Raw genomic sequence first — 19,536 nt, 5'->3', positions numbered from 1 at the left:
GGTTGGTATATTGGGTCCAGGGACAGACAGCGGACAGCTGAAACTGACAACCGGAAGCGGCAGGGACAGACCACTATAAACACCGGAAGAAACATCAAAGAAGCGCTTCGCAGGAGGCTCCCAAGCACTGATGATGTCGCCTAGCCAGGGGACGAAACGTTTGCAACAAAAACTTCCAGCTTTAAGAAAACTAGCAGAACCAAGTGTTCTGAGCAAGATACAATGTAATCTTTCGGTTCATCAGCTAGTGTAGCTAGTTACCTGAGACAAAAACAAATTTGAATTAGGTCAATCACTTTAAATTAAACCCCAAAAAATACCAAATTCCAATCACGTTTAAATTTAGTATATTAACAATATTAAAAACCAATGACACAATCCAATGCTTTGGGGGTATACGACTGCGAAAACGTGAACAGTTGAGTGAGAACAGCCAAAAGTAGATTGCTAGCGAGAACTCGATTGGTCGCACTCTCCCAGTTCCTCAGCATCCATCATATTTCTTCATTGCCTGCTCCAGTTATGTATTGTACAACATGGAAGGTTTGTATGGCACATCCTGTCTGGAGTATACTGAAGTACCCACCAGACCTGTCCAAGCTGTGGGACCATATTTCAGGATCCATAGTGTCTGCTTCCTCCATGGCCCTGTTTGAAGAATGGGCTGCATTGTACCTATTCTCTGCCTCAGTCAGGGGGTTGTGTAACAGATTCATCAGCCATGGTCACAGAGGGTATCCTCTCACCTGCAGTAACTGGCCTTTTAAGGCATCTAGGTCCTTAAACACAGCAGGAACATGAGAGGCTGTCTGTCCACTCCACATTCATATTGATACACATTTAGATTGAAAAATAAAACAACCAATTCTGTATAAAAAAGAATGTTGTTTGGATATTTGTGCACTTTGTCCAACTATATTTTACTCAAAATTCAGCCGTATTTCACAAAATCAACCCCATTTGCAATATTGAAAGGATAAAATGGAAAGAGTCGATCTGAAATAAAAATGAAAAACTCAGGAGGTTCCAGTTTACTTCCGTTAAACCTGAAATGTTAATCTTTTCTTCCTACTTCTACAGAAGCTGCCAGACTTGTTGAATGTTTCCCTGAGAGAACGGTATGTCACTTTTTGAAGCATAAAACAATCTCCGTTCAGGATTTGACATTAAAGTAAAATTCTCAGAGAATTCAAGTAATTGTGCCCCAGTTCCATGCCGCAGTTCATGGAAAAACGTCATTATCAAAAATAGGGAATAATTTTATGCATATGCCTTTTTGCAAAATGAAAGCTTCAAGTATTTAAGAGCAAATGTCTGATCAAAGTAATTTCTTATTGGGTGTTTCCTGCTGATTGAGATTAAAATTCAGACTTTGCAATGGCAAGGAAACAGATGCAGATCAACTGCTTGGAAGGCAGATATACCCATTTCTACAATCATCACGCAGGTTTACTGTAACAAAATCCCCAAACACAATGGAATCTTTGATAAAGGTAGTCAGCTTCTCTTCCCTGCCTTCTTATTTCTGGTTTCGAACTCAGGGTGACCTCTGAACTCTCAAGCCCATGGACTTAATATCCCTACTCACCAAAGTCCTCAATGGGAACATGACTGCACTAATCTTGGAACAATTCAATTTCTGCATTTCAATAATTCTGTTAATTTGTGTGTTAGTAACTCCATAAATGCCAGATGGGAATTGAAGCACAGTTGGTTCACTCAGAGAACATTTCCTGAGATCCTCCCAAGTCTCAGTCAGAGAGAGCTGAAGGAACTCTGCATCAAATTGTAAGGCAAGGCAGCAGGACTGTGAACTTTAAAGTGGGTCTGAGGGAGCGGAGTGCTAAATGTCTGGGTGAGGCAAGGATGCTGTGAGCATCCAGGGAGGTGCAGAGTGAGTGTGCACTGAGAGAGCTGGGAAACAGCCCTGAGGGAGCCTGATTCAAACCACGAGCTGGGTGCCTGCCTCCGTGAGCAAAGTATCCTGGCAGCAGTATTCCAATGATAGTTACTGGTGTGACCCAAAACACGTACTGTAAGTGGATGGGAGCTGTGCCATGATGTTGTAGAGAGGCTAGCACATATTGAATGTCAATGTCTGTAGAAGTGGGGTGTGTGCAGCTGCTGCCTGAGAGTATGCCCTGGGATATTGGTGCCCAGGATGGCGGTCTGGAGGAGCGAGTGGTGAGCGAGAGTTCCCAAGAATCCACTCTGATTTTCATGTCAGGAATTCTTAGTTTAGTGGAAGAATATGAAAGTGCATATTAATAAGGCAGGGTTCACATTTAATGAGGGCAATAACAAACAATAATTAACAGACATCTTGCCACTCCTGAGCGAGATTCTCAACTCAAAGTCTGGAACACAGATGGAAAATGTGATTTCTTGACATTGAGAAAGGCCTCACTACACTTCTCACATGATTTCCCCAGAGTTCCTATCACAACAGGCTTCACTCAGACCCCTCCAATATTCCTCTTATCATGTTTACAGACTGACATCACACTGTGCAGTAAAGACTTTGATACTCTGCTCTACAGTTAAAGGAAACTGTTGTCTTATTTAAACTGTAATAATTCCCCTCAATTGCACTCACACCTGCTGTGACCAGAAGCCAGTGAGAACACAGTTAAATTAATACTGAACACTTTAGCTGCTCTGTCTTCGTCCTCCCTAAGAAAAACATGTTAATTTTTTTACAGACCAGAAACAAAGTCAGACCAGTGAGGCAGACTGATTCTCTGGTTAAAAATTAATGAACCAATCTGGTTTATCTGTGATCTGTTTATCTTCCTACCTTGCCCTGCCTTTTTCTGAAATCTGTTTTGTAATGTTGCTGCTGGAATCAGGAAATGAAACTGAAAGTATTTCACTGAACACTGATCCCCATTTTACTTCGAGCACAGAGTACAGTGATTAATCTTTCATAATGGAAGCTGATCTTTCCTGTGCTGTCTGCCATGATCTGTATAAAGATCCTGTCTTACTCAACTGTGATCACAGCTTCTGTCGATCCTGTGTGACCCAGTACTGGGAGAAAGCTGACACTGCCTGCTGTCCTGTCTGTAGAAAGCAGAATTCCTCCATGAGCCTGAGAGCCCACCGCATTCTCTCCAACATCGTGGAGACATTTGTGAAAAGCGGTGGAGGTGGTGAAATGCAGCAGGAATGCAGCCGACACAAGGAGAAGTTGAAAATTTTCTGTAAAGCTGATAATGAGCTCATCTGTGTGATTTGTCAGATTTCAAAAAGTCATCAAAACCATGAGATGCTACCAATGGAAGAAGCTGCTGAAGAGTTTAAGGTGAGGAGACACTGAGTAAAATAATATACAGAAACAGAGAATGGAATCCTGAACAGGGAACGTTCAGAGATTCAGGTTTGAGCATTATGGAAAATAAAGAACATGAAAGCATGAGAAGGGTTAAAGCATGAAGACCACTGGCAATTTGTGATCTGTGAAAGGCAGGATGGGATAAACATAATGGAATTTTCTTACACCAATTAGCAGAGTAAGGTTAAGGCTGAAAGGTCACTATTGCATGATGAGATAACACAAGTAATAAAGCAAGTTTCTCTGTTAAGTGTTATTATGACAGGATTGGGACAATAAGTATTTGGGACATGACATTAAAATATCTAATTAATAGTTAGTAGAGTCAGCTGGAGACAGGAGACTATTGTAACAGATGGAATAGCTAAATATCTATCATGACAGGTTAGTCAGGAATGGAAAGATCACTGTCGCAGAGTTAGCAATAAATATCTAACCGTGACATTAGAATAACATTAATTAGAATGTACAACTAAAGAGATAATGGGAACTAAAATCACTGGTTTATTGTGTAGCTAGAGTGAGGTACTTTGATTAATATAGTTGGACATGCTGATAAGCTAACAGAATCATGATCAAAAGAATATAAAAATCCATGGACCCTGAGTTTCAGGGGCATTCGAGAATCTGCTTTCCCAGTGTCACGGTTTTTTGTTTGCAAATAAAACACCTACTTCTTGAAGAACTCTCTGCATCTCCTGGTGGTTCTCTATATTTTCTCCACAACTGCATCTTTCAATAATTACTCAATCTTTCAATGGACACTTTCTTTCCTCGAAACCAGGGACCAAGGGTGAAAGATTCCCTTCATCTAAACATCATCTCAGACCAACAATGAAAACTTATATTTAACCAGTGCCTTTAATAAAATATCCTAACATCAATCATGTAAATATTACAATGTAAAGTTAGACACAGTCAAATCAGGTGACATTAGAACATAGAACATTAGAGCACAGTACAGGCCCTTCAGCCCTTGATGTTGCACTGACCTTTGGAATAACCTGAAGCCCATCTCTCCTACACTATTCTGTATACCTTTCCAATGACCATTTAAATGCCCTTAAATTTGGTGAGTCTACTACTGTTGCAGGCAGTGCGCTCCGTGCCCCGACCACTCTCTGAATAAAGAAACTACCTCTGACATTTGTCCGAAATCTATCACGCCACAATTTAAAGTTATGTCTTCTCATGATAGCCATCACCATCTGAGGAAAACAGTTCTCACTGTCCATCTTATCTAACCCTCTGGTAAGCTTGTATGCCTCAATTAAGTCACCTCTCAACCTTCTTCTCTCTAACAAAAACAGCCTCACGTCGCCTCAGCCTTTCCTCATAAGGCCTTCACTCCATAGCAAGCAACATCCTAGTAAATTTTCTCTGGACCCTTTCCAAAGCTTCTACATCCTTCTGATAATGCAGCGACCAGAACTATATACAATATTCCAAGTGCGGCCATACCAGAGTTTTGGTCAGCTGCAGCATGACCTCATGGCACGGAAACTCAGTCCCTCTACCAATAAAAGCTATATGCCTTCTTGACAACTCTACCAACCTGGGTGGCAACTTTCAGGGATCTATGTACATGGGCACCAAGATCTCTGCTCATCTGCACTACCAAGAATCTTACCTTTAGCCCAGAACTCTTTATTCCCGTTGCTCCTTCCAAAGTGAATCAGCACACATTTTTCCACATTAAACTCCATTTGCCACCTTTCAGCCCAGATCTGCAGTGTATCTATGTCCCCCGTAACCTGCAATGTCCTTCAGCACTGCTGCAATTTCATTGACTTCAGTGTCATCCGCAGATTTACTAACCCATCCTTCTATGCCCTCATCCAGGCCATTTATACAAATGACAAATAGTGGTGGTCCCAAAACCAATCCTTGCGGTATAGCACTAGTAACTGAAGTCCAGGATGAACATTTCCGATCAACCACCACCCTCTGTCTTTTTCCAGCCAGCCAATTCTGATCCAAACAGCTAATCACCCTCAATGCCATGCCTCTGTACTTTGTGCAAAAGCCTACTGTGGGGAACCTTATCAAACACTTTACTGAAATCCATATATGCCATATCAACCACTTTAACCTCACCCATCTGTTTAGTCATCATCTCAAGGAACTCAATAAAACTTGTGAGGCATGACCTACCCCTCAGAAAACTGCCTCCCTTGGACAGGCTATTAACCCTGGACCTGCTGTCTCCCTTTACTGTTCGTTAACCCTTTGGAGAAGTGTGCTGTGATAGTGACTACTCCCAGGCTGGAGTCCTGCTGTCCTCCTGGGAGTGTCCTGCTGTGACCGAGTTCTGAGCAGAACTGTTAGTGCAGGGAGCCTGGTGTCAGGCACATGAGGGAAATGTGGGAACTAAATTCAAAAGAAACCCCATGAATCAGAGACAGAGGACACCATCAACAACCACAGAATCACAGAAATTTACAGCACAGAGGGAGACCATTCAGATGGTGATGCATCTTTGGAATTCTTCACCCTAGAGACCTGTGGAAGCTCATTCACTGAGTATATTCAAGACAGAGATCCAGAGATATCACGATAATGATGACATCAAGGGGATATGGGATAATGCAGGAAAATAGCACTGATGTAGATGATCAGCCCTGATCTAGAATGGCACAGCCGGCTCAAGGGGCTGAATGGCCTACTTCTTCTCCAATGTGTCTGATCAGGCTATTGTATCTGCACTGGCTGATACAGAACTATCTGTCCTGATCCCACTTTCCAGTTTCGGTTCTCGAGCCTTGGAATATTTTTAAAAATGTGATGATTGTTTTTGTCTCTCCCACACAATGGATAGTGAATTCCAAACCCTCAACTTTCTGTGTCATAGAGTCATAAAGATTTACTGCATGGAAACAGGCCCTTTGGCCCAACTTGTCCATGCTGCCCAGTTTTCACAATTAATCTAGTCCCATTTGTCTGTGTTTGGTCCATATCCCTCCATACCTATCCCATCCATGTAACTGCCCAAATGATTCTTAAATGACAACATTTTATTCATCTCCACCACTACCTCTGGCATCCCATTCCATACATTCATCATCCTCTGTGTGAAAAGGTTGTTCCTCTGGACCCTTTGTATCTCTCCCCTCTCACTTTAAACCTATACACTCTAGTTTTAGACTCCCCCGCAATGGGAAAGGTTGTGGACTATCTACTTTAGCTACTTTCCTCTTATTTTATAGATCTCTATCAGGTCAGCCCCAGTCTCCTTTGTTCCAGGGAAAAAAAAATTTCCAGCCTATCTAGCCTCACCTTCTAACTCAAACCTTCCACACCCAGATGGCATCCTAATAAATATTTTCTGCATCTTTCCTGTTTAATCATGTCAAAGAACAAAGAACATTTACAGCCCAGGAACAGGCCCTTCGGCCCTCCAAGCCTGAGCCAATCTAAATGTACAGTCTAAACCTGTCAGTCAATTCCTAAGCATCTGTATCCCTCTGCTCCCCACCTACTCATGCATCTGTCCAGACACATCTTAAATGAATCTACCATGCCTGCCTCTACCACCTCTGCTGGCAACGCGCTCCAAACGCCCACCATCCTCTGTGTGAAGTACTTGCCGCGTGTATCCCCTTAAACTTTCCACCTCTCACCTTGAAAGCATGACCTCTCGTTATTGAATCCTTCACCCTGGGAAAAAGCTTGTCTTTATCCACCCTATCTATTCCCTTCATGATTTTGTAAACGTCAATCAGGTCCCCCCTCAATCTCCTTTTTTCTAGCGAAAATACACCTAACCTACTCAACCTCTCTTCATAGCTAGCACTTTCCCTACCATGTAACATTCTCGTAAACCTTCTCTGCACCCCTCCAAAGTGTCCATATCCTTTTGGTAATGTGACGCCCGGAACTGTACACAGTATTCTGAATGCAGCCGAACCAATGTCTTGTACAATTTTAATATGACTTGCCAGCTCTTACACTCAATACTTCGTCCAATGAAGGCAAGCATATTCTATGTCTTCTTGACCACTCTATCCACCTGTGCAGCAACCTTCAGGGTACAATGGACCTGCACTCCCAGATCTCTCTGCCCATCAATGTTTCCCAAGGCTCTTCCATTCATTGTATAATTCGCTCTAGAATTAGACTTGCCTAAATGCATCACCACATATTTGTCTGGATTTAAAGACATCTGCCACTTTTCTGCCCAACTCTCCAGTCTATCTATATCCTCCTGTATTCTCTGATAGTCCCTAATGCTTTCTGCTACTCCATCCATCTTTGTGTCATCTGCAAACTTGCTGATCATACCAACTCCTTTCTATGGTTGAGGGACTGGAACTGCACACAGTACTCCAAATGTGCCTCACCAACATCCTATACAGCTGTAACAAGAAATTCCAATTCCTGTACTGAGTGATCTGACCGATGAAAGGAAGCATTCTGAAAGTTTTCTTCAAGACGCTCTCTGCCTGTGACTTCACTTTTTCAATGAGCGATGAACCTGTACCCCGAGATCACTTTGTTCTGTAACACCCCCCAAGGTCTAACCAGTGATTGTGTAAGTCCTGGTTTGTCTTACCAAAATGCAATACCTTGCTTTGATCTAAATTAAGTTCCTTCTGCCATTCCTCAGCCCAAAGGCCCATCTAATCAAAGTTCAATTTTACTCTGAGATAATCTTCTTCACTGCCCACACACCACCTATTTTGGTGTCATCTGCAAAATTATTTACTATTCCTCCTAAATTCTCATTCAAATCATTTATATAAATAACAAATAACAGTGGACCTGTCACCAATCCCTGTGGCTAGTCACAGGCCTCCAGTTTGGAAAACAACTCTCTATCACTGCCCTCTGTCTTCTACCTTCAAGCCAATTTTGTATCCAAATGGCTGGCTCCCACATTTGTGAAAAGATTTCTCAATTCCCCTCAAATACTTTCATCAATTCCACTAAGTCAATTAATGAATTCTCTGCTCAGGGAGTTATGTGCTGTCCATCCACTCTCCTAAGGCCCCCCCATAATTTTGTACAGCTCACTTTGATTTCCCCAAAGGGAACAGTCCTGGTTTATCTATTCTTGCCTGAGTGTAAATTCTCGATGGTAACATGGACAAATGCCACTAATTGACTGAACATTTTTCTCATACTTAATCTAATCCCTCTCCCAATCATCCCAAATCTGTGCAATGCCTCCCCACCCTACTAATTGAACCCTCACTGAAGGTAAACATGTCTGTCTTGGCCAGTCTATCAAATTACCAACAATGCTATCAAGCAGTGATAATATGCTCACTGACAATCCCATATGTGTCACTCATTTCCTCGACAATATCTTTGAAACACAGGGCCATTACCATCTGGATGGACAAGGGCATAGATAAAATGTCAGTTTTACACCAGCCAGCGCACTGAACATTTACCTCAGAAACTGCTAACTCTGAGGTAGAAGTTTTTCCAGAAATAAAATGTTCAGATGATTAATTTTGGCAGAACGTATTTCTGCAATTGTACTAAATAATTGACAATTTTGTTTAGAATGAGCTGCAAACTTCCCTGAAGCCAATTCAGGACAAGAAGAAGGAATGTGAAGCTGCAAAAAGTGATTATGAGAGAACATTGTCCCACATTCAGGTAGCTTTTTTTCTTACTTTGTTCTATGTTTTGTACATAATTGCGGCCATTCAGAATTATATTGTGGAGAGATCCAGTCTCCATATTATAAATTGCTTGAATTAAACAGGATCTGAGAATTGCAAAAGAGAAAATAGGCTCACCTGATTGAATTCTGTAAAATTATAACAGAATTTGAAAATGTTGATACAGAGACAATGTTTCTATTTGACAAGGAGCTCAAAACTCAGGGTTTGAAAAACAAGATAATCACCAACAAATCCAATGGGGAATTCAGGCACTTGAGTTAGAGTTCCCTCTTTTAAATAAATTATCACCTGATATTCTAACTTCGATTAAATCCATTTTATTAACTGGATCTCACTGCCTGATGGAATAAATCACTTCACAAAATTGTTATATGTATATCTACACATTATCAGGATTGTGAATAAACCAGATTGGGAATGTTGTTATTCGAAAATTCACTGCTATGAACAGAACTGCTCAGGTTGAACAACATTTTCAATCTCCTCATTTGTTTTTGTTCAATCTGATTATTTCCCAAAGGACCAAGGTGTAAAGTTGGCGAAACAGATTAAAACTGAATTTGAAAAACTTCACCAGCTTCTTCATGAGGAAGAGAGGATTGTGTTGGAAAGTCTGAAATTGGAGAAAGAGAGAAATAGTCAGGAGATGAAAGAAAGGATTGAGAAGACAATGGAGGAAATCTCATCACTTTCAGCCATTGTTCAGGATATTGAACAACAACTGAGGGAACAAGACAGCATCATATTTTTAACAGTAACTTTTTTTTCCCTCCTCTGCCTTTATTGTTAGATTGTCTTGAAGAGTTTGTGGATTCTATCATTGAAATTTAGAATATAAGCCTCACCATGTAACAGCACACAAATGACCCGTGACAATTGCGTTTTCTCTGTGTCATGCTCAAGAACACAAATGGCTATCTTTAACATAGAAATGACACAATCTGGAGTGTGTCCACTGCAGAGAAATATTACAAGGGAATATTTTAATAAACAATGAGGAAAAACAGCTTCATAAAGAGTGAAAAACCCTCAGGATGGTCAGACCATTCTCCTCTGAGGGTACATTTCCAGTCCAGCTGCTGGTCAGACACTGGGAACCTCAGCCAGGCTGTACCATGTTTACAGTGGCCCTGGCTGGAACAGGAATGATTCTGTCCAGGAGAGAAAACTCTTCACAGGGTCAGATACATAGAGAGATCGAGCTTTCTCCCAGCAGGTAAATAGTTAAATGTTCAGAGATTGGGAACTACAGTCCAGTTTCCAACCAGGCTGTATCATGTTTACAATGCTAGACTCCTTCCTCACTGGAACTGTAATAATTCTGTCCAGTAGAGAGAGTTCTCCCAAACAGGTAGAGCTCTCTCCCAGCAGTTAGAGCATTAAATGTTCAGACAATGGGAGAGGTGTGTCTCCACATGACAACTATTTATATCAGAGTCAATTTGATTTTACACAATTCCCACTAAATTCAGTGAGCCCTGAGAAGTTGATTTTGTTAATTCTGTCTTGTGTTTTGAAATGCTGACTAATCTGTGTTAATAGTGTTGGCTGAGTTGACCAGGAAACTGGGAGAACTCCAGGGCACCTCTTGGAAATGTGTCTTGGGATCTTTTCACTTCATCTTTTTCTTAATATTTTGGAAATATACTTTATTAATGAAAACCCTTTATATACATACATTGTCAATAAAGCAGTTTGGTTCTTCGCATATTGAGAATAAACAAATGTTGGAGACTTACTCTCCCAACAGTTCCAGCAGACAGAGAAACCTCTTTTCTTTATTTCAAAAATATATTTTATTTGTAGAAATAGTCGTTAGTCTGTTGAAACTTGTTGGTTTTCCAGAGCAAGGAAGTAACGCTGTCCAGAAGTTGCAGACAGGTATGTTCTAAGATTCAGGACTACAGACTGAGGGATGTACTAAAGTTTGGGGAAACTGCCACCAAGGAGCAGTGAAGAAAAACCACCATCTAAGCTCTTTTTGTTGATGTTGTTGTATTCCACCTCTCCCCCACTCCGTGCCTCAGATACAGACAGATATAGTCTTGTACAAGTAGGAAATGCCTTTGGTTTGTTTGCTGGATAAAGTGACACTCCAATGCTTGTTTGTTTCTCCATATGTTACTGTACAGAACTGAAATGCTTCAGTAACATTGTATGTACATTAAGATATATATAAAAAGATGCTGACAAACTTTCAAAGGCAGTTTGTAGAGTCCCAATGCCGAACATAAAACTAACAAGGATGCTTCACCTCTTTCTGGGAGAGACAGTGATTTCTATTGGACAACCCTGGTATAGATTCCCAGAAACATTTGCCTCCAGGACATATGCAGATTACAACTCTTGTAAATAATAACTAATTCCAGCAATTTGACATCCATGTGGAGTTACCATAAGTTGTTCTGTGCAGTAAGGTTGAGTTATTTATAATATTGTGGAATAACTCAGTCCAGTGATGTCAGGAACAAACAGTTCAATAACTTCCTGAATTTAAAATGTTCATGTTTTGGGGAATCCAGTCTGGGACTTTTTGTGATAAAATGTTCTCTAAACACAAACAATTTAAATTGTTCTTGTTCCACAGAAATTTCCAGAAACACAGCAAAGGTAAAATTTACATCCTTGATTTGATTTTTATTTGAAACATATCCCTCTCCCACCCTGGAATGACCCAACACTGACCTTTATCTCCTGTTTCAGAGTGAAGCAAACTCTCCCAGAGCCACAGAATTTTTACCCTTTAATAAATGTGGGCAAGTACATCGGCTCCCTGCAGTACAGAGTGTGGGAAAAGATGCTGACAGTGATTAATACAGGTGGGTGTGAGCTTCCTGACACTAGCTTTTCAACAACTTTCACAATAAAGAGTAGAACTGAGCTAATAACTATTTAATTGTATTTGTAACTGATGAGATTTCATTGCAGTTAATTTTCTGGGAAAATACAGAATTGACTGATCACAGCGTCCCAGTGACCTGCGCCACCTACTGGACACTTCTAGTATTGCAAAAGGACATTGCTTCTTCAATCTCCCTTTGTGGATCATTGATCCAACATTTTATGTTTGTCTTTATCCATCTTCCACAAAACTATAGCCACCAACATAAATATGTCATGTCTCAGGATAGGTTCTGTCCTGAATCCTACCTCAGTTTCACAGTCACCCTGCATATGTCAAATGTGATGATCTCCTGGATAGTTGAGATTAGCTGTGAGTTTAGGATCATCTATTGTTTATCCTAATGTTTCTCCCACTTAGCGATAAAGTCCATCTGGTTATTCTGACACAAGATCTTGTTCTTTCTTTGATTGTTTTGTCTAACAACAGTCAGATTGGATTGCAATGGTCAGTAATATCAGAGACTGAGTGCCAGAGTAAACAATGAAATATTTCACAGTCTAACAGGTCCCTCACTGATGGAAAATCCCTTCTCCATATTTGCTTGGACTCTGGACACAAGGGTTACTAGTCACAAATGAATGTTTGTTTCCAACAGAAGGACTTCCCTTAAACTGATGTCAGTGGCTACAGCTTCAAGATAAAAGGCCTTGTTGGGGTGGACAACTTCCAGAGCTGGGCCAGTCTGCAAGTCCCTCTCCCTGTCACACACATCCACTCCTTCCCTCACATACAACGTTTCTCTCTGTCTGCGTCACACACACCATTTCTCTCTCTTTTGCCATACTCGCTGTCTGTCTGTCTGTCACACACACACCGTGTCTCCCTGTCACACACACCCACTCCTTCTCTCACACACTTCATCTTCTCTCTCTCTCTCTTTCTCACACACACTGTCTCTCCCTCTCTTTCTTTTTGTCACACACATCGTCTCTCTTTATCTTCTCTCTATCATATGCAGTCTCTCTCGCTGTCCATTACGCACAATCTCTCCCCCTCTGTCTCTCTCTCTCTCTTTCTCTCCCTGCCAATCAATCACTTATTCTCTGCCTCCCATTCCCTTTTCTCTGTCTCTCATTTCTCTCTGTCACACTCATACTGTCACATGCTCTTTATCACATCCTCTCTCTGTCACACGTTATCAATCCAACTCTCTCCCTGTCTCAGTTGCACTCTTTCTGTCACACCCCCACTCTTTCTTTGTCACACATACACACAAACACTTTTTTTGTCACTCCCCCTCTTTATGGCACAACTTTCTGTCACAATTTATATCTCCCTCTCTCTCTGTTACTCTCTTTATCTGTCACTTTTTCTCCCTCTCTGACTCTCTCACACTGTTACTTTCTCTCATAATGTCACTCTCTGTCACACACTTTCTCTGTCACTCTCTCTCTCTTCCTCTCTCTGCTCCTCTCTTTCTCTGTAATTTTCTCTTTCCTGGTCACTGCATCTTTCGGTCACTTTCTTTCTATATAGCTTGCTTCCTTTCTCTCTCTGTCACGCATTCTCTACTCTTCTCTTTGTCATACATTCTGTCACACAGTCTGTCGCTCCCTCTATTTCTGACGCATCCTCTATGTGAAATTCTGTCACAATCTATAGAGCCATAGAGTCATTGAGTCCTACAGGCCCTTGAGTCCAAACTGTTCCATGCTGACCAAAATGTCCTTCTATGGTAACCTCATCTCTCTGCACTTGGCCCATATCCTTCTAAACATTTCCTATCCATATATTTGACTAAATGCCTTTCAAATGTTGTTAAGGTACCTTCCCCAACCACATCTGCTGGTAGTTCATTCCTTATGCATGCCATCTTCCATGTAAAAAAGTTACCCCTCAGGTTCCCTTATATACTTACCCATCTAACCTTAAACTGATGCCCTTTTGTCTTCAATTTCTCAATCCTGGGAAAAAGACTCAGTGCATTCATCTTATCCATGCCATTTCATGTTCTTATACCCTTCTATTAGTCACCTATGCTCTAAAGCAAAGAAATCTTCACTTGTCCAACCTCTCCCTGTAACTCAGGCCATTCAGCCCTGGCAACATCCTTGTAAATTTCTTCTGTATTCTTTCCAGTTTAATAACATGCTTCATACAGCAAAGTGACCAAAGTATAAAAGGGAACCTGAGGGGCAACATTTTTACATAGAGAGTGGTACACATAAGGTATGAGCTGTCAGCGGAAGTGGTTGAGGCAGGTACGTTAACAACATTTGAAAGGCATTTGGACAAAGTGCCCCTCACCAAGTGCAGCCTCACTAAAAGCCTTCTTCAAGGCCCTGTCTACCTATGACTCCATTTTCAGAGAGCTGTGTACCTGAACTCCAAGGTGCCTCTGATTCACTACTTTTCTTAAAGCCCTATCATTCACCATGAATCTCCTACCTTGATTTGACATTCCAAAATATAATACCTCATGCTTATCTATATTTACTCCATTTGCTACTTCTCAGTCCACTTCCCCAGCTGATCAAGGTCCTGCTACAATTTCTGATATCCTTCCTCGCTGTCCACAATACCACCTATTTTAGTGTCAGCAGCAAACTTACTGCCTTGTATCTTCTCATCCAAATCATTGATATAGATAACAAACAGCAATGGGCCTAGCACCGACCCTGAGGCACTCCACTAGTCACAGGCCTCCAGTCCTATAAGTATCCATCCACTATTACCCTCTGCTTCCCACCATCAAGCAAATTGTGTATCCAATTTGCCAACTCCCTCTGGATCCCATGCAATCTAACATTCCAGAACATACCACATGGAACCTTATCAAATGCTTTCAGCAATCCATATAGACTAGGCCTACTGCCCTGCCCTCATCAACCTTACTGATCACTTCATCAAAGAACTCTAACAAATTTGTGAGGCACGATCTCCCATACACAAAGCCATGTTGTCAATTCCTAATCAAACCCTGTCTTTCCAAATGCATGCATATATTAGTTCTCAGAATCTTCTCAAGTAACTTATCTAACTCAGATGTTAAGCTTAATACTCCATAGTTCCCAAGTTTTTCTTCACAGCCTTTCTTGAATAAGGGTAAAAACATTTGCTACCCTCCAGTCTTCTGGGACCTCACCCATGGCTAACAATGATGCAAAAATATCAGCCAGGGCCCCCACAATTTCTTCTCTAGCCTCTTGCAGTGTTCTTGGATATGTTTGGTCAGGACCAGGAGATTTATCCATCTTCATGCATTCCAATAAATCTAACACTTCCCCAACTGTAATATGGACTGTCCCCAAGATATGACCACTAACTTCCCCAAGTTCCCAAGTTGTCTTGTCTTTCTCCATGGTAAACACAGGGGAGAAATATTCATTGAGGAACCTTACTCATCTCCTGCAGTTCTACACATACATGCCCATTTTGGTCCTTGAGGTGTCCTATTCTCTCTCTAGCTATTCTTTTTCCTTCAATATACTTAAAGTACCTCTTTGGATTCACCCTAATCTTCTCAGCCAAGGCCACCTCATACCCTTTTTTTGCCCTCTTGTTTTCCGTCTTCAGTAAACTCCTGTATCCCCTCTATACCTTCAGGGATTCCCTTGATCCAAGCCTCCTGTACATGAGCCATATCACCTTTTTTTTCTGGTCAAATCTACAATATCTCCTGTCTTCCAGGTTCCCTATTCCTGTCAAACTTTCCTTCCACCCTCACAGGATCATATAGACCTTGATCTCTAGTTATCTCACTTCTAAAGGCCTCCCACTTGCCAGATGTTCCTTTGCCTCAAACAAGTTACTCCAATCAACTCCTGCAAGCTTTTTTCAAATTCCATCAGAATTCACCTTAGAATTCAATTTACAACTTGAACCTGTGGACCAGTTTTATCCCTCTCCATAACCATTTAAAAATTAATAGAACTATGGTCCCAAAATGCTCCCTCACAGCCACATCAGTTACCTGTCCTGCCCTATTTCCTGCCCTATCTCTCTCTCTCTTTCTCTGTCATTCTGTCTTTTTCTTTCTGTCACACACTCTCACAAAGCCACTCTTTCTTTCTGTTACACTCCTTCACATTCTCTCGCTGTCACTGTCACTATTTCTCCCTCTCTACAACTTTCTTCTCTTTCTCTGTTGCATGCCCTCTCTTTTTCTCTCTGCCACACTCTCTATGTAACGGAGTTTCCTCAGCCTCATTGCAGGGTCTATTCCCTTGGCTAATACCTTCCCCTGTGTGTCTTTTCGCATTTCTCCGAGTGCTGTTTGACTCTTTCCCCAGGGATGAATTTCTAATTCTGGGTTATTGTTGATGTTCCCAGTCACTAAGCGACTGTGAGAGTTACAGTGAGTGTGACTAACATTTTATCGGTGTCCTTCTGTTCCCAGCTCCAGTCACCTTGGACCCTAATACAGCCCATCCTGTCCTTCTCCTGTCTGAGGACCTGAGCACCGTGAGGTACACTGGGAATCGGCAGCAACTTCCTGACAATCTGGAGAGATTTGATTTCCTTGTCTTTGTCCTAGGATCAGAGGGATTTATGTCTGGGAAACATTCCTGGGAGGTGGAGGTGGGGAATAAGACTCGATGGAATTTGGGAGTGGCTAAGGAATCCATCAACAGGAAGGGGGATGTCTACCTGAATCCAGGTAATGGATACTGGGCCCTGGTGCTGAGAGAGGGGAATAAATACTGGGCTGGTGAGGAACCATGGAAAAACTTAGAGCTGAATGTGAGTCCGAGAAAGATCCGAATCTATCTGGATTATGATGGAGGGAAGGTGTCCTTTTATAACTCAGAGAACAAGAACCATATCTACACTTTCACTGGGACATTCACTGAGAAACTCTATCCTTACTTCAGTCCGGGTCTCATTGATGGGGGTAAAAACACAGAGCCTCTGAAAATCTGTCCCCGGAGAGTAACAATCCAGGAGGATGAGGGATTCATCGCTTCATCCAAATAAAGACCTCTCTGTGGGAGGAAGGGGAAGATCCCACACACTGGGTCACTGGTGGGAAAATGGGAAGATTCCACACATTGGGTGACTGGGTGGGGGAATGGGAAGATCCCACACACTGGATCATTTGGTGGGGGAATGGGAAGATCACACAGACTGGGTGAGGGAATGGGAAGATCCCACACACTGGATCACTTTGTGGGGAGGAGGGGAAGATCTCACACACGGGGTCACTTAGTGGGGGGAAGGGGGAGGCCCCCTTTCTCTGTCTGTGATTTTGGTTCCGGGGATGGGTGTGGGGGATAGGGACTCATTCTGTGGATGGGGCTTTTCCCTGAGTCACCGTGTGAGCAGGTGCCTGAGGGAAGCGGGGCCCTGAATCAGATTGGGCCTGAACCCTCATGGGCCTGGCCAAAGTGACCCTCAACAGGGTGCAGGCAGTGGGCAATCGAGGGGGATGTTGGTTCTGACTGTCTGACTCTCTTCCTTGGCTGGGTCAGTGCCCGGGTGTCCCTGGAGATCGGGCACATGATGTCCATGGGTATACATCAGGCCTTCAGTGACTGGTGGGCATAAGGAGCACCAGACTGTCTCATTAATCCTGGAAACGCCATTTTGCTGAGATACAAATTGTTTTGAAAGTCCTCTTTTGTTTTTTGATGCAGTGGGTCAGTACTGTCCCTTTTAAAGTGAATTTTATTCTTCTGGTATTTTCTCAAATGTACATATGGACACAAACTGAAACTGGAACTTTTGTGTCAGGTAGTGTGTGTATAATTTTGCAAATAAATTGCTATAAAATTGTTCAAGTATTGGTTCTATTCCTATCCTTCAGCAAGTGATTCTCTGGAATCTCACACTTTGGAGGAGCCTGTAAGGTACTAGATAATGAAGTCAGCGTAAATAAGGGGAAGAGTAGGCAGGAAGCAGAGGATGCAGAGAGACTGGTGGTCTGAGGTGCATTTGTTTTAGTGCACAAAGTATAGTAGGTAAGGCAGTTGGACTTGGGGCTTGGATTAGTACCTGGGAGTATGATGCTATTGCTATCACTGAGACTTGGTTGAGGGAAGAGCATGATTGGCAACTCAATATCCCAGGATCTCGATTCTTCAGGCGGGACAGAGAGGGACATAGAAGAGGTGGAGGAGTTGCATTACTGGTCAGAGAGGATATCACCTGTGCTGAAGGAGGGCACGATGGAAGACTTGAGCAGTGAGGCAATATGGGCACAGCTCAGAAATAGGAAGGGTGCGGTAACAATGTTGGGATTGCACTAGAGGCCTCCCAACAGTGAACGTGAGATAGAGGTACCAATACATAGAGAGATCACAGAAATGCAGGAGTAACAGAGTGTTAGTGATAGGAGATTTTAATTTTCCCAACATTAGTGTCAGAGGTCTAGATGGAGCAGAATTTGTAAGGAGCATCCAGGAGGGTTTTCTAGAGCAGTATGCAAATAGTCCAACTCGGGAAGGGGCCATACTAGACCTGGTGTTGGGAAATGATTCCAGCCAGGTGGTTAAAGTTTCAGTACAGGATTACTTTGGGAATAGTGATCACAATTATATAAGTTTGAGAATACTCATGGACAAAGACAAGAGTGGTCCTAAAGGAAGTGTGCTAAATTGGGGGAAAGCCAACTATACCAAAATTCAGCAGGAGCTGGGGAACAGCCGTTTGAAGAGAAATCCACATTCAATATGTAGATTTTCGCTTTTAAAGAGAGGTTAATTAAAGTTCAGGAGAGATATGTTCCTGTGAAAATGAGGGATAGAAATGGCAAGATTTGGGAACCATGGATGACAGGTGAAATTGTGAGACTAGCTAAGAGACAACAGGATGCATACATAAGGTCTAGGCAACTGAAGACAGACAAAGCTTTGGAAGAATATCGGGAATGTAGGATCAATCTGAGGAATTAAGAGGGCCAAAAGGGGTCATGAGATATCCTGAGTGAGCAGGGTTAAGGAAAATCCCAAAGCCTTTTATTCATCTTTAAGGAGCAAGAGGGTAACGAGGGAAAGGGTTGGCCCACTCAAGGACAAAGGATGAAAGATATGCGTGGAATCAGAGAAAATGGGTAAGATTCTTAATGAGTACTTTGCATCAGTATTCACCGAGGAGAGGGACATGGCGGATGTTGAGGTTAGGGATAGCTCTTTAATTAGTCTTGGTCAAATTGACGTAAGGAGGAAGGAAGTGTTGTGTATTCTAAAAGGCATTAAGGTGGACAAGTCCCCAGGTCCAGAGGGGAACGTTTCAGAGAACACCTCTGGGACACCCGGACCAACCAACCCAACCACCCCGTAGCCCAACACTTTAACTCCCCCTCCGACTCCACCAAGGACATGCAGGTTCTTGGACTCCTCCTACTCCAGACCATGGCAACATGACGGTTGGAGGAAGAGCGCCTCATCTTCTGCCTGGGAACCCTCCAACCACAAGGGATGAACTCAGATTTCTCCAGTTTCCTCATTTCCCCTCCCCCCACTTTGTCTCAGTCAAATCCCTCGAACTCAGCACTGCCTTCCTAACCTGCAATCTTCTTCCTGACCTCTCCGCCCCCACCCCACTCCGGCCTATCACCCTCACCTTGACCTCCCTCCACCTATCGCATTTCCAATGCCCCTCCCCCAAGTCCCTCCTCCCTACCTTTTATCTTAGCCTGCTGGACACACTTTCCTCATTCCTGAAGAAGGGCTTATGCCTGAAATGTCGATTCTCCTGTTCCTTGGATGCTGCCCGACCTG

General features: G+C 42.5%; 1 protein-coding gene across 1 annotated transcript; it reads left to right on the top strand.

The window, feature by feature from the left end:
- The first annotated feature begins 2,875 nt into the window (after positions 1 to 2,875).
- On the top strand, positions 2,876 to 17,590 carry LOC122541487 (zinc-binding protein A33-like). Its single transcript, XM_043678297.2, has 6 exons — positions 2,876 to 3,304; positions 8,846 to 8,941; positions 9,491 to 9,724; positions 11,558 to 11,580; positions 11,674 to 11,789; positions 16,215 to 17,590. The coding sequence occupies exons 1-6, from the start codon at positions 2,930 to 2,932 to the stop codon at positions 16,790 to 16,792; spliced, it is 1,422 nt and encodes a 473-aa protein (XP_043534232.2). The 5' UTR covers positions 2,876 to 2,929; the 3' UTR covers positions 16,793 to 17,590.
- Positions 17,591 to 19,536: the final 1,946 nt, after the last annotated feature.

The sequence above is a fragment of the Chiloscyllium plagiosum genome, unplaced genomic scaffold (assembly GCF_037043375.1).
Source record: "Chiloscyllium plagiosum isolate Xiang-an unplaced genomic scaffold, Cpla_swu_hap1 HiC_scaffold_35, whole genome shotgun sequence".
NCBI lineage: Eukaryota > Metazoa > Chordata > Chondrichthyes > Orectolobiformes > Hemiscylliidae > Chiloscyllium > Chiloscyllium plagiosum.
This window is presented reverse-complemented; position numbering and strand designations above follow the sequence as displayed.